We start from the raw sequence: 15,862 nt of genomic DNA, 5'->3' as shown, positions 1-15,862 counted from the left end.
CTTCCTGCATATCCGTAAGAAGTATATAATGCAAATTTGCGCATATATACTAGAGAACATTACTTCGGGTAGCAGCGTAAGGACTATCAATGTCTCGCTTGCTGTGCGTCGCAAGCAGGGCTCACGCCCTGGACCTTAATATGTGCTTGGGCGTAAGATTTACACCAAAAACGGGCACGTTCTTTATCAAGTTGGAAGAAGCATTGCTTTCTAGATGTCCTATTAGGTGTCAGCCAAGGGAGGGCTCTACATATTTTCAGCAGCATTGAACAATGCTCGGGCACCACCCTTCATAACATTACCATGTCCGAAATGTTGCCTGCTCTGGTGACAACATCGCCGGTTGGCCAGCGGAGGATGTACTAGACAGGTGCAGCGATACTGGGTGAGGATCTCGGGGCAGGAGGAGGATAAAACATTTATTGCTCCCATTGAACATAAAGAAAGGAGCGTGGAACGGTTGTCGGTCATTCATGGTGGGTGGCGTCCCTAGTCCGGAATGCCATGGCCAGCTGCAGCGCGAATGGCCCTTGTCACCAAGCCACGATTGTTTTCCAGGACATCGCTTGTCAGCAGGACCTTCCACTGCTCCTGTGTCGGTGCGATAAGTTCTGGTAGTTCGGTGACGCCTTTACACAACCACATCATATGGTACAGGGTGTTGTGTGTTTCAGAGTAGAAGTTGCAGTCGTAGCTGAAGAGCGCGTTGTGTATATTGGAAAGCTGTGTGGCATGCGCAAATGAATTTGTCTGCAGTCTCCAAAATTGTATGCCTTCTTCTTTGATTAGCTTCGGATGGGGCGGTGGGTACCGTCTTCTTAATAGCCTACAGTGATGTAGTGATGCGCTGGGGGATGGACGGGTGGTGTTTTACAGAGTGGTGAGCGCCTATGAGGGTTTAACCTCGGTGTGAGGGGCCTCGGGCTGTGGTATCTGCGGCTTGATTTCCTTCTAAAGACTCGTGACTTGGAGACCAAAATATATAAATGTCCAATGAAGTTTTTCGGCTTTCCAGGTATTATGTAGTAGAGCAAGTACCATCGCTGAGATACTGTCCCTTTGAAAATTCCGGCAGGCCACTTGCGAGTTGGGGGTTATGGTCACGCGGCCTTGGGTATCTGCTACTGTGGTGGTGGCAAGCACGACTGCTGTCTCCTCTGCAGAGGCGGTGTCATCTGTATTGACCATTGCTGAGCATAAGGCAGCTCCTTTACTGTTTGTCACACAAACCGCGTACGCCCACTTGGCTCTTGCCGGGTACCTCCCAGCATCGATCTATCTTGTTGAGCTGTCCTTGCTTTAAACGTTTCCCAACGCCTTCACCCTGTCTTCTCTTCGCCCCTTGTGGTAACCCGAGTGCATATTGCGTGGGACGTCTTCAACCATAATGTATTCCCACAAGCCATTGCGGATGCGTCATTTTTGGTTTTGGGGTCCCAAGGCTTGGCTCGTAACCTAGGCGGTACAAGGTAGCTCGGCCGGTCTGGGTAAGCTTGAGTCGCTTGATTTGGCGTGCGTTATGCGCCTCGGTGAGTTCTTGCCACATGCTGTGGATTTCTAACTGAAAAGGTTTCTCTGAGGAGGTATTGGCTGGCAGTCCTAGTGCTAATTTGTAGATTTCAAGAATTGAAATGTCGAGCTTCTTTATTTGAGCAATTTTTAGTCCCAATAAGTGGTTCCTTAGGTGGTTCGGCTAATTACCAGGGCCTGTAGCATTCTGAATGTATCCTCTTCCGTCAACCCGTGTTTTTTTGTTACTTCCTGATTAGGTGGGTTAACTGGGTGACAGTGTTTTGTAGTTTCTGGAGGGTGGCAGCCCCTGCCCCGTCTTTTTGAAAAGTAAGACACAGTATTCGGACTGTATCGACCTTGGGGGTGGTAGCGCCATGAAGCGTCACCTCTGGGTAGCCGGTCTCGGCGGGGGTCTACCTCTTTCGCTTCTTGAGCATACGAATTTCAGATTTTTACGGTGCAATTGAGAGCCCACATTCCCAATGCAAAATTATTGTTTCCTTACCAGGCAAGTATTCGGCTCCCATGGTTGATCCCAGTTGACACAAAACATCTCGAATGAATTCGCAACAAAACCATTGGAATTGAGGGCACAGCTTCTGTATTACCTCTACCTAAGCGGGCTGGAAGGCCAGCGATTCAGCATAAGGGGCAAGCATCTCTCCGTCCGAGCATGGCGGCAGTAAGAAATATTGATTTCCACTTTTAGGTCTTAAACTCTTCCGAGCGAAGCCGGTTTACTGGGTTTTTTACCAGAATCATTTCGTATTCGATGGGATATCATAGGGTGGACAAAGTGAGAACGGCTCATGACAAATTTCTAGTGCTCTTCACCTTGAAATATTTTCTGTTATCGCGGGGATTCTGAAACACATTAGTTAAAGTCAGGGATTCATATTCATGCCGATACAGCCGAAAATGTAGAATTTTGTATTGTAATGAGTGTATTGTATAGCATCTATTGTCAGTAGGCTCGATAAAAAGCCAAAGTTGCCGGTGGTACAGGCCCATTTTCCAGCATCCGCTTACTATGATGTGGTTTTAGAAAATTTTTACTAAGACGTTGAATCAGCAATGCCTAAGATAAAACTGTGCACTCTATTATCACAGGTGACGTTTATAAAAAAATGGAGGGGGAAGGGTCTGCGGTGGGGAAATGTAGCCTAGGCTTTTGAAGGAGCCCCTAGGAACTGCTGGCTGCCTACGTTGAAAGAAATAACATTCGACTGAAGAATACGTCCTCCGCAAAAAAAGGAATAGGAAAGGGACTCTAAAATGCCCAATTGGTGAAACAAAAAATAAAACTCACTTTATTTTACCCGGCACTTCACGCACGGTACATCCGTTACAAGTAATTTACATGGTTAAAACAAGTGATGACAGAATGGCCAGAAACTGAATGGGCCTGTGTTTAAAAATGGAAAGAATAAAGATGGTAAAGCTGAAGACGCTGCCTTACCTTTCCTCCATGGCAGAAAAGTGAGACTTAAGAATATTACGTGAGAACAAATTCTCCGTATGGTCTAATCAAGACAACGATGTGGTTAGATAACAAATATTTCACAAATATGAACATTCAGTCACCACTAGCAATAGGAGAGAAACAGAAAAAATGTGAATCGAAGTTATCACAACTAACCAAGAGCCTTATTGAAAACAGCCGAAAAATGTCGCCCCACAATCCGTGAGCCGGATAGTATTGGCCATGGTCTCTACACTGATAACCAAAAGTAGGACGGCCGACACCCGTGCACCTAAAGTTGCAACAGTTCAAGCAGTATTGGAACACCGAATAAGTTTCAAAGCGACAAGAAGGAAACTCTCTTCTGGCAAAAATAGAAGGTATGCAATCCAAGATAGGAATGGCAAAATAACAAAAACACAAACGATATAGTAAAAACAGCCAAGGTATTTTGAGCAAACCTTTAGCTTGTGACGCTGACTTATACACAGGTTTTCCGATTACTGATGTCGGGAATTTTCGACCTGTTAGAAAAAGTGAGGTAGCAACGGCGGTAAAATCAATGAATAAAGGCCAAACTGCAGGAGATGATAGAATTCCAGCCCATATTGCGCCTTGAACGCGAGATTGAGCTAACAAATCCTGCATACCCATTCTCGAAGCTCCTGAGTACTTCAACAATAAAAAAGTGATGAAAAAACGCAAAATTAGTTCTAAATTACACAGCTGATGTCAAAGATCCTAAGACAAACAGACCCATTACTATTCTCTCAGTTTTCTTTTTTGCTTTACAAAAGTTATTCCCAACTGCATTAGTGCGACGTTAGACCTTGAAAACCATGAGAGCAGGCAGGCAGACCATATCCACCCTATCTACAGGTAGTCAAAAATTGTTCACAGCATAATACATGGTTGCACATGACATTCATAGATTATGAAAACGCGTTCGGTTCAGTGCTCACTTCAGCAGTAGTTACGGGTCACGGGAATGCGAAGTGAACGAGTCATATACTGCATTCTTTAAATATTTATACTAGTCATGTACGAAAATATACGGTTCTATCAAAAATGTCTATACAATGGAGTGTCCTGCGAGCGCACACTGTATCTCCGCAATCATTTCTAGCCCGTCGGTAAGGTGCGGTCAGGAAGCTAATAAGGAATGAGTGCTTACCGATGATCAATATATCAGCTACCTTAACTTTGCCGACGTTGTTGTCTTCTTCTTGATCAGACTTTTTAAACAGGACTCTCTTAATGAGCGCGTCATCTTCATCACAGTCATTATCATCATATCTTCATCGATTTTATTTTTGATACATCTGGTGTAGCAAGCTAGGCGCCTTGGACGGGCTAACCTCACCAGTATCATTAAAGACTATTCTCTCTCTCTCTCTTCTTCAGTCAGGCCAGTCGAAAACTTCAGAGCATTACCCGCAATTTTGGCTCGGAAAGTTTAGCTGCAGCCTTACAAACTAAACAAAAAATAATGTTCAATAAGCATGCTAAGTAGCGTGACTTCAAGGTAGGCAGGAAAATATTGGAAACAGTAAGCAGTACAGTTTACAGTAAGCAGTAATGTCTATCTTCGGCAACTAAGAAGTGCTGCTGCAAATCATTAAAAATAAGTTACCTTTAGAGTAAAGACGGGCTGGGCTGCTTTGGTAGGAATTAAGATATCCTGAATATTCTGCCTCCTCTTCGAGCTCTAAATCTGGTATATAGCCACTGTGTTGTTGCAGTAATGACGTATGGGGCAAAAACTTGGGGCCTAACTCAGCGCCTGATAGGAAACATGAATCGGCCTAACCCGCAATTCAAAGACGAGTGCCAAGGGTTTTGCATTAGGTATACGAAAACAGGTGTGTGGACTATGGAGTGGACTCTTGGCGACTATATTACAGCTAAAATTCTCGAAGTAAATGCGCATGGCCAGATCACATCATGCACATGAGGGGCAACAGGTAGACCATCCACTTAACAGATGTGCCGCCACAAGACTGTAAACGCAATACGATAGGCCAAGGACTCGAGGGATGGGTGAACTGCGAAATTAGCTAGGAAAGGATGGACTTAGCTAGCACTCGATAGATCTCGCTGGACATCTACTGTATAGGTATTCGTCCTACATGGGCCACAACCAGGTGGAGTATGAAGGTGGCGATGAATATTGTTTTATTGGGAAAAAGTTATATATGCTCAATTTTAATTTGACAACACTGAAGAAATACGCTTTGCAAGGGGTTTTAATGAGCGTAAAAGAGAGCACAAAAGGAATGGACAACACGTTTTCTCAAAAATTATGAACTTAGCTTTGTTAAATTTTGTGAGGGTGAAGTAGACGTTAAATATGTACACATTTTCTTCGTTCAAGCGCTTGCCTGGTATAATCATGCGCTGAGTGGACCGTGCAAGGTAACCTAATTGTTTCACGAGTAAGTTGAGCAGCAAGCTCTGATGTCTTTTATGAAATGACAAACAAGCTGCGCAAATGAAGAAGTGCCCACAAAAGTGTAAAGCTAGCATTCGGTAAACTATACTACACGAAGCAAGCAATGGCAACCCGCCGCGGCGACTCAGCGGCTAAGGCGTTGTGCTGCAGAGCACGATGACGTGGCTTCTAATCCCGGGCTCGGAGGCCACTTTTCATATGTAGGCGCAAAGCAACACCGCCACTGTGTACGAGATTTTGACGCGATTTAAAGAGCCCCAGGTGGTCAAGTTTATTCCGGAGCCCGCCACTACGACGCGCCTCATCGTCTGCTTTGCGTCGGCGCGTTACACTCTACAATCAAATAAATCAACAAAGGCAATATAATACTACCTCATTGCGTTACTTTGCAAAAATAACCTTTTTGGAAAGAAACAAAAGAAATCCCATCTGAGTGCCACAATAATATTTGTTTGAATTTTTTCGGGCTCTTGATTTCAGAAGCGAAGTTGAAGCAACATTTATTGGTAATGCGAACAAAGCGCTTCAACGGTGTTGGGAAGCTATTTAGGAGAATATTTTTATGTGTTGAATATCGTGCGTTTGCGTGTTCCATGAATAGACGCACCGTTTATTTGGTCTCCTCAACTGAGCTATTCTATATAGCAAGAGAGAATGGGGCCATCCTCGAATATTTGCGGCTAAAATAAGCTAGTGACTTCCTTTTGTAACTGAGGTTCGGAAAGGGAAAGCAGTATTATAGTGGATGGGCGCAATCATGACAGGTCAATTTCCAGAAAATGTTTTGAGTGGCGGAACCGCATCTGTTACTCACAAACATAAAAAAGTAAGCATTAGGATGACTTTTTAGAAAGATAAAACCGTAAATCTGAGCCCGTGTTCTCTCAAGCTTTTAAATAAACTCAACCTTTTATTTGAAATAGTTGGGATTGCTGTCTGATGTCATTATCGTGGAACCGAGCTTTTTTTCCTCTGACACAAAGTATTACAGTCTTTTAATTGCTTCTGACCTAAGTTAAAAACCTTCGGGGCCTCGGACTCCCATATGGCATCGAATATAAGCCGCGATTAATACTTGCAAAAACTTGAATGGTTAGCACAGACAAAAGTTTATATTTACCACAAACCTGGCCACTGACAAAGGATATCAAGTTCTCTTCAGTTGGGACACCTCTTTATTCAATAAGAGCAGCTTGGGGGAGGGGGCGGTAATTTAAATATCATTATCATCATTAAAAGGCTATTGCAACACGAAGGCCTCTCCCCTTGACTTCACCCCGGCGCTGCCCGAGCACATTGTCCGCTTCCGAGTATTCCTTTTTAGTCTCCCATCTCGTTAATGGCCTTGCCGTTCTTCTAGTCACTTCTCTCCGTATCCAATCTCTCACTGTCGCGATCCACCCGTAGTAAGTTTGTCGTACTACATGGCCAACCCAAGTCCATTTCTTTTTCGTAAAATCAACTATATCTTCTATTCGAGTTAGCCCAATATTACAGGTTGCCCGTTTCCTGCCCCTCAGAGTTTCTCCTACGATTATTCGCTCCGTGGCACTTTGGGGGATCGAAGTTTGCTTGTTAGTTCTTTAGTTGGCGGTAAGTTTCTTTACCGTATATTATCCCCTGGAGGGTGGTTTGATTCATTACCCTTCTTTTTTATGAATTGAGGTATCTTACTTTTTATATTAAGTGCGAATGCACTTCTTAAGCGACCCTGAATCACGCGTCCACCGCCGTCCGTCCATCCGCACCACATACCCACTTAGGGCGATTGGCCAAGAAGAGTTTTTAAGTGCGAAAGCGACCCCACCACATACCCACTTAGGGCGATTGGCCAAGAAGAGTTCCTTCGCTACCCATTCGCATATCTTCGTGAGACTAACCACTTTCTACGGGAAATTAACAACATAAAAATTTCTGATGGCGCCTTCCTTTTAACTATAGATGTAACTTCTTTGTACACAAATATACCTCACCAAGATGGGATTGAAGCCCTGGTTGAATCCTAGAGCATACATCGGGATCACGAGGCGCCAAGCCCACAAGTCATTGAAACTTTGACCAGGCTAGTGTGGAATTAAATAGCTTTTAATTCCACAATCAGTATTATCTTAAGCGACCCTGAATCACGCGTCCACCGCCGTCCGTCCGTCCGCACCACATACCCCCTTAGGGCGATTGGCCAAGAAGAGTTTTTAAGTGCGAAAGCGACCCCACCACATACCCACTTAGGGCGATTGGCCAAGAAGAGTTCCTTCGCATCACCCGTGCATTCGCACTTCCCCATGCTCCCCTTCGGGGAAATGTGGGTGAATTTTTGCGAGCGCTGGCCTAGTGCACCCCAACCTAATAATAATTTGTGCTGAATTTCTCTCTCGTGGTTGGGGTCAGCATTGACAATCTGGCCAAGGTAATTATATCCTCTTACCTCTGTCAGTCTTTCGTTACCTCTACTGAAAAAAAAGCTTTCAGCACTTTCATTTATCGTTACTTTGAGTTTATTCAGATTTATATTTAGCCGCACGACTAAAATCGCTGAATGTGGTGCTTCAAACATTTTTTGGGGTTGTTCTGCAGATTCACAGAGAAACCCTCTCATCTGAAAACATCAAAAAGCCGAACTACTGCCCGCTTATCCGCAAGCCTATTTTTTTCCAAGTGAAGCTTAGTAAATACACTCTCTAGACATGCTGTGAACAACACTGGTGAGATGGTACCTCCTCCTAGAACCTCTTTCGAAAAGAAATTTTTAGACGCGAAGCATTTCTTGCTCTCGGCTCCGTCGTCCGTCGTCTGTCCATCCGCACCCCTCCCCCTACACTATATAAAAAAAATAGCGGCGCACGGTTTCAATCCCACGACTGTCTGGCCGCAACGGGAGGTACGTGGCGCTCTTCCCACTGCGCTGCAAAACCGAGACAGGAGCAAGTGCTACGAACGCGCCTTATGTCCTTGACTCATTAAAACTACGTCAAGAAGCTACTGATACAACGATGGTATTCGAAGCTGAACGTCAACGGAAACGACGAACCTAAAACTTTAGAGGAGGATGTTGAATTTCTGTGGGAAAGCTGTGGCGGGAAGCGCCTCGCGCCTTGAAGCTCAACCAGAGAAGAGGACGAAGAGGGCGGGCAGCGGGGTTTGGAGCGTGAACACGCAATAAAGAAATATGAGAACCAATAGGTGTTTGATCAAGTAACGCCGGTGTCGGTTTCCTCGCTGTCTCTACATTTCTCTAGATATCTCTGTCTCTACATGGGGGTTCACACTACGTTCCCATTCGTGCTCCGATAGATGAAACAGCATGACAGCAATACAATGGAACCTACACGGAACCCCTATGATGCTTGCATCCTCCTCATTGTTCCCCACAGGAAGATGGTGTAATTTTTTCGCTTAACTTGTGAAGGATTTCCCTGCCCGTGCATTCTTTACATAGGTCGTCTAGGAGTGTCCTTTGTTTCTTTGGTACTTTATGTGGTCCATCACTTTGGTGGAGCCTAATGAATCAACCACTTTTTTATATTTATTTTAAAGCTAGTTCTTAAAGCAGGTAGTATATATGTTTCTATTTATATTTATATTGCACTCAAAGCTTGTCATGATATTTTTTGCAGTCAAACCTTGTTATAGAAAGTAGTATGGGGCATGGAGAATTCGTTCTTTATATCCGATATTTGCTCTAAAAGTACAGGTGAAAATGGGCAAGTCATCATGATGGGTCGCGCAATATTCCTGTGTACAAAAACAAATATTGCATGCTTAGAACCAGCTTGTACGAAGCAATCTATGCCTGTCTTCTTGTGGTGTTTCAAAAAATTGACGGGAACATGACAACATAAAATTACAACAATACAACGTTCGTTGTACAAAACAGGTCTGCGTTATTATTTATTTGAAAAATTATGCGATCTCCGCCTCGCGGCTTTTCACAGCACTGCAAGATGATGTTCTACACAGTGTTCACTCACTAAAGGCCATCTTTGATGCTTTAGTTTTACAAAATATTAAAAAAGTGTTATCTTCTAATATTTATTTTACTTTTTATGCCAGCTTTCTAGTTCGAGCCTTTCCCTAACTGAAGTTTCTTTGTTATAGCCGTTGCCTCACTCTGAACTCGGGATTAGGTGACTTAATAAAAAGAACGTGTCACTGAAGTGAAGCGTCACCATCCAAAGTTTGTATTAATTCGCTGTAGCCGACAATTCGCTATATCAGCGCTCTTGGTAACGAGGTTCAACTGTAATTGGTTCATGACACGGACGTGATAAATATTTAAGGAACCTTTTCTAAACCCAGTCTTCCCTTCGTTGTTGGAAATCGAGGCTATGGTTTATGCGGTTATATGTAAACGTCACAAACAGCTTGTGTACAACCAACTGAAGGCTGATGGGTTTGTAATTCCTCATATGTTTGTTATCTCCTTTCTTGTAAATTAAAACAACGTGGCAGTTTTGACGGGTGGTACGTATGTCTGATGTCCTTACATACATTGTGAATAGTTTAGCAAGCTTTTGAAGTAAAATATCTCCTGCCTCCATCGAAAGGTCTGTGGTTATGCCGTCGTCGCCTGCAGCTTTCCCTCCTTTTGTGCCCCTGTGCGACTTTTTTCCTTCCTGTTTAGTTACTGCGGGAGCATTGCAAGCTAAGCTTCAAGGCCCAGTGGTTTCCCTTGTTTAACTTTGCTGACGTACAGCTTGGAGTAGAATCGTTCACCTTTCCTTATCTCGCCCCTATTTTGCGTAATGTTACGTCATTTGTCTCTAAGTGCGTACATTCTGGCTGTGTCTATAGCTATCGTTTTCTTTGTTGCCTTCAAGCTACATGCTCTTTCAAACGTTTCCTCGATGAGTGCTATGTATGCACTCATGTCAGTTGTCTTGCTTCTGTTCATTTTGACAGCTCTGTATGTTCAATGGGATCCAAATAACTCGATAATTTCTTGTTTCCACCCTTCACAATGAGTTCCATTGTTGCTGAATTACTTTGCCAGTTGTGTTTCCCTAATCCTCCTTTTCCAAAAGCGGCTGCTCACTTTGTGATTGCTGTTGCTAGGTTGTCGTTTAGAATGTCAAGACTGTCACGGTACTCACCGTTTAAATGCGCGAATTTTTCCCGAAGGGTTATTTTAAACTCCTGCATCTTATCTCTGACTGACTTGATGTTGGGTTAATTACTTTTTACGAATTTTTTGCTTTACCTTTTAAGATTCAACCTTACTTCGAGCCTAACCATCCTCCGAACACTGCATCGAATCTTGTCTAGAACCTCCACATCCTGCGCAATACCTCTGTTGTCACCTAAAATAAAGTCAATTGTATTTTTGTTTATCTCGTCGGGACTTTTCATATCCATTTTCTTCTCTTTTGTTTGCGGAAGAAATGTTCGTTACCCTCAGGTTAGTTTTCTCCGCAAATCCAACTAGTGTTTCTCCTCAACTGTTGCAAGTGCCTATTCCAAAATGCGCCTTCTTTTGCTGAATGTCTCTCTGTACAACTGTCAAATATGTTGTTCCCTCAGTCATTTCTGAGTCGACATCTTCGTAGAAACTATCTGCGGACTCCTCATCATAGCTAGCTGTTGGTGCATAAGCTTCTGTATCTTTAACCAGTATCACTTGTTGAGCTTGCTCCCAACGACTCCGACCCTTTGGTTAACCCTAAATAATTCTTCCACGTCTCCTGTTACGTCCTGTGGATCAAAACTCCCAACCTGTGCTCCCTCTTTTCGTGAGGGCTCCGATAACACAGAATACGCCCGCTAAACAGTTATATGAAGCTTTCTTCTTTTCTTCTGACCTTACTTAGCCAATAATATTCCGTTTAATGTACGAGAGCTCCTCGAGTAGCACCGCTAAGCTACCCTCGCTAGACAAAGTTCGTGTGCTGAACGTTTCCAAGTTCAAGATCTAGCGGCGGCTTGTCCGGAGCCAGAGATTCTTTCCTTTGTTTGGTACTGCTGGCCTGACTGACGTCGTGATCAGGGGTTCTACTGCTGCTGGTGACTGAGGGCCGAAATGTGTTTCGGAAAGTCATAACTAAATGTCACCCAGCTACTACACCAGCGTGACCAGATCTTTATCCGGTGAAATAGTGCTCTTTGTGTACCTAAAAGCCTTTCTAGCATAGCTGCACCTATCTAGTCTAACCTGTTAGCTATCCGAGACGCACCAATGAAATTTTCTTAGGTAAACATCATATTCTTGAGTTCCTCTTTTGCCACCTTGTGTCTTCTTTTTATCCCCCACTTTAAACAAAAATGAATAACTTTCTCAATCACAGTTTTTGATTTCTAGCGAAGGGGAAATTATAGTGCTCTAAAAATTCCCGAAAAAAAACTGATCACTTGTTAAGCGATCCGTTTTTAATTTCTGATATTCTTTTAGCGTAGTAATGGCTTCGTAGCTCCAGGAGGGAGGGCAAACTCGTATGCTTTGGCGCAAAAAGATTATTTCATTCCTGGTTGTTTTTTTTGTAATGTGAATGCTTATTCTTCCTGATTAGCTTTCTTCGCAACTAGGTATGTCGATGGCCATCGGTGTTCGTTGAGTTAGACAAGGCAAAAGGCGAAAAGCGGGGTTTTCTTTACATACAAATGCTTTCAGGAATCGCGCGAATAAAATATCCAAGCTCAGCATTTTTGACAAACGGGAGTACTCAGTCCTAACGACATTTGAAACGCGTTCTTCTTCCAAAATGAGCGAATGTTTTTACTAAGGTAACACCGGTCTTTTTGCCAATGAAATATAAATCTTCCTGGAATTTAGACGAACCTCTCCCTGTACTGCACAGGAACTAAATCATTTTAAAAGAGGCGCCCTATTTATCTTTGTGTAAGAAATAACATCTGTGTTATTTGGCTTTGCATGTTTGTACCATTGTCAAAAGACATTGGCCCAGTTCGCAGTAGTGGTGCTTGGCTTGGGAAGCTGCAGAGCTGGTGGCCCTTCCCATTTCGTCAGAGACCGGGGTGTTGCACCTCAAGTTTATTTCGGATAGCGGCGCTGAAAGTTCTACATGACTGGCATCCCCGTATTATTTTGTGGCAGCTTTTACATCCCTGAAAGTGGACCACGTTAGCACGTGCTAGAACCGGGGGCAACCAGACTCGCGAACTCTGCGTCTGTAGCCTGAGCTCCTCTGTTCTTCCCAGTTGAGGCGCAAACACAATGGAGCTGGCGAGTAGAGGACCACGCCTGAATTGACGCCACGGACGCCGGGAGAAGTGTTCTCGAAGTTCGAGTTTGAGGATGCCGGGTGGTACGCACAAGGCGTACGCTCCCGTTCGCTCCGTATTGTTTGTTAGTATTTTTTTTTGCGAGATCCTCAGTTAGCGCAAGTATGCGTGTCAGCAACGGCGAGTTGGAATACCGCGGCTTCTGCTCTGCAGGCGTTTTATCTTTCGGTGAACGTGGTTCTCGAACCGTTGATTGACATCCAGAACATGGTAGATAAAAGACGATTATTCTAGGCGTGTGACGTAAGGGCGAAACCGTCTCCTTATCTGAATGAGATCGCCCATGCGGAGTAAGAATAAATAATAGAACACGCGCTTCGCTTGGGACACAGACAACAGAGCTGGACGCGGCCGGGAAGTAAAACAAACAATAAATAAACAAACGTCTACATGGTTCGCGATCCTTGTTCCGTCGACTCGGCCGAATGACATTTTGGTGTCTTGTTGCACTCTCGTGTAAGAAAATGTGTAATAATTATTTAGGGTTTCATTTATTTTTATGTTATTCAGGCACCTTGCTACAAAATAGCGTGTAAACAGAATATAAGGTCATCTGATTAACCGGGCCACCGTTTTAAAGCGTTTTAAAGCTTTATCTTAACTTTTTATGCATCTTAACTATCTCCGGGCTTTTAAGAGGAACTTTAAGAAGTATTGTAAATTTTTGCCATCTTGCAAGGTCAACGTAAACAGGTATGTCGCTTGGGTATTTTAGCTATCGTAAAATAAACATTATTCTGAATGGGCGCAGCATTGCTCACAACAGGATGTTCAGAGGAGGTGGCAATTAAACCTTTGTTTCTCAATATTACAAACGACCAGCGGATCTTAAGAGGTTATCAGTGGCACCGGTTTACCACTGCACACCATGATCCGTAAGAGACGTTGTGGACAGCACACTTCTTCACGCACGGCTCCTAACGAGAGCACTGGAGATAGCAGCTGAGGACAGCCAGCGCCAGCCGTGAACGTAATGCCACCGATGCTACAGGAAAGGCCATCCGTATTCGATGATCATCTGTGGCGCCTGTGTTCCAACGCCACGCCTCAACTTTTGTAATTAGCGAATTGTTGTTGTTGTAATTGTTCTTGAACCACTACTTCACAGTATGCTCCTTGCCGGGAGCATCAAAACCAAGTTGCGTCAGTGGCGCCCAAAAGTGTTTTGACACAACTTTGAGGGCTACCTTTAGCGGTGGGTATGTGCATGGTTTTTTTAGGTTTTTTCAATCCTCGCGTAATTCTTGTTTTCCCTCCTGTGATTTTCCTGTTTTGTTATCAGCCATGGCGAAGGAGACCACGCACCCGGAAGTTGTACAGAGTTTGTGACGTGTTTACAAATGGCTTCCTGCTTTCCCAAAATTGAGTGCCGGCACCACCAGTAACCAACCCAGTCCACGGGGGCTACGATGACCCGCAGAGCGGTGCAAATTTACTCAGGGTATGAAACGTTTATCGGGAGTTTTGACATGGTTCGATTTCAAGAGCAGTTTACACAACACAGCGTAAACATTTTTTCGACTTCAGCTCAGGTTTTGGGCAAAAGCACGAAGTGGTGCTAAACCTAGAAAAAGCAGAGCGCTTTTTCCTATTGCTGCCGACGATAGCGGATACCGCATCTTTGAAACTGCCGTTCTTTTCACAAACGTTTTGCTTTTCAGACAGACGCAACTAAGTTTGGATTGGGAGCGGTCGTTCTTCTGGATTGGAACAACTTTCGGAGGCCTGTAGTTGTCGCCAGTCACACGCTCACTCTAGCCGAATGAAATTTTTCTGTAACCGAAAATAAGTGCCTTGCAGTTATTTTATCACAGAATAAGGTTGACACGTTTGTATGCGGAGCTGAACTCACGACCCAGGTGGATTATCAACCCTTGTTCTGACTGGAGCGCCTTCGTACCCCAGCTGGTCGACTGGTTAGAGGGGCGCTAAAATCACAGCACTACAATTGCTATATTGACTGCAAAATGACATGTAGAAACGTTGTAGCAGTTGCGCGTTCCCACGCTGCAGCTGCTACGCAGGTGGAGATTAAGTCCGAGGAAGGAGCACTAGTTACAGCTGTGCAGGAAACCACGGACCGGGTTGTCAGCTGCTCAGGAGACAAAGACACCCGGAAATTGCCTACAGTAGCCACAATAATCGCCACTTTCCGACCGGCGGTGGTAATAACTAGTTTATGATTACTTTCACAGAAAAAATTCAGAAACTACGTGAAGTTAAAAACAGTATCACACATTTTATTCGTTTGCTCTGGTGCGGGAAAGTGACAGCGGTCCACTACTGTACAGCAAGGTTTACGTGAAACATTCCAATAATATAAATAACTTGGAATGGGCGTTTGCTTCAGACCATACTTATGCTCTTTCGCTGTCTTGTTTCTTTTCTGTGCCCAGTATACATCGTGATACATACTTCCACAACTGTTCCCGACATATCAAACACCCCCAACAACCCAACTGCGCATTGCACATTAAACCAGTGGGGTTGTTTGAAGGCTGTGAGGCCATTCGTACGACATCGGGTGCCGTTTTTAAAAAGAGCACGAAAATTTTGATTTGGGCCGGTACGTAGCGCTGTGCGGTGGTGTGCTTGAGCGACTGATTTGTTCGGACCTGTTCTAGACTTTGCTAGATAACCATCATCTCCATAAAAGTTTGGTCTCTTTTGTTTGTTTACGTCCTCTCAAAGGTTCAAATGCACTGAAAGGTCATATAAAGCCGCTTTTGGAATAGTGGGGCACCATAAAGGCCCAAATATATATAAAATCACCAATTCTTAGAGGAGCAAGTAGTTAGCCAAGGCTCCAGAGATATATTTCGACAAGGTACAGCGATATCCTTCGCCACCGATGTCGAAACGTCGCCAGATTGCTGGCAAAGGGCCAGACCTGCCAACCCTGACCAAGGACACCTGTTTGGCTACAATGGGGAGCAAGGAGGTCTTTGAACGGCACAAAAACACAAGGTGATGGACAAATTCGCTGTGCAAGCTTCACCTGACACCGCAAGCGACAGCGATTTTGACTCCTACCTTCTGGGGTAGTGCGGCTCGCTTTACCGCTACATCCCCCGTTGGCGAAAACATGGGTGCACCATTTCGGGCTGTCGCTCTCAAAACAGCGTAAACCGTTCTTGATCTACTACATTGTTCTACTGCTTCCGATCATTTACCAGGGAAGACAACTCTCGAGAAACTGTGTA

General features: G+C 44.3%; 1 protein-coding gene across 3 annotated transcripts in view; it reads left to right on the top strand.

Annotated features, from left to right (window-relative positions):
* Positions 1-14,496, top strand: part of LOC144146823 (uncharacterized) — a 105,190-nt gene extending 90,694 nt beyond the window's left edge. For all 3 annotated transcript variants that reach the window (XM_077678753.1, XM_077678752.1, XM_077678751.1), the window contains one exon: positions 14,321-14,496. In XM_077678753.1, coding sequence (XP_077534879.1) covers positions 14,321-14,425 — 105 coding nt within the window. In that variant the 3' untranslated portion in view covers positions 14,426-14,496. The remainder of the gene's footprint in view (positions 1-14,320) is intronic.
* The last annotated feature ends 1,366 nt before the right edge of the window (positions 14,497-15,862 follow it).

This window comes from Haemaphysalis longicornis, unplaced genomic scaffold, assembly GCF_048455015.1.
Source record: "Haemaphysalis longicornis isolate Haplotype H1 unplaced genomic scaffold, Haemaphysalis longicornis Haplotype H1 scaffold_7, whole genome shotgun sequence".
Lineage (NCBI taxonomy): Eukaryota > Metazoa > Arthropoda > Arachnida > Ixodida > Ixodidae > Haemaphysalis > Haemaphysalis longicornis.
Note: the sequence above shows the minus strand (reverse complement) of the source record. Positions and strands in the feature narration are given on the sequence as shown.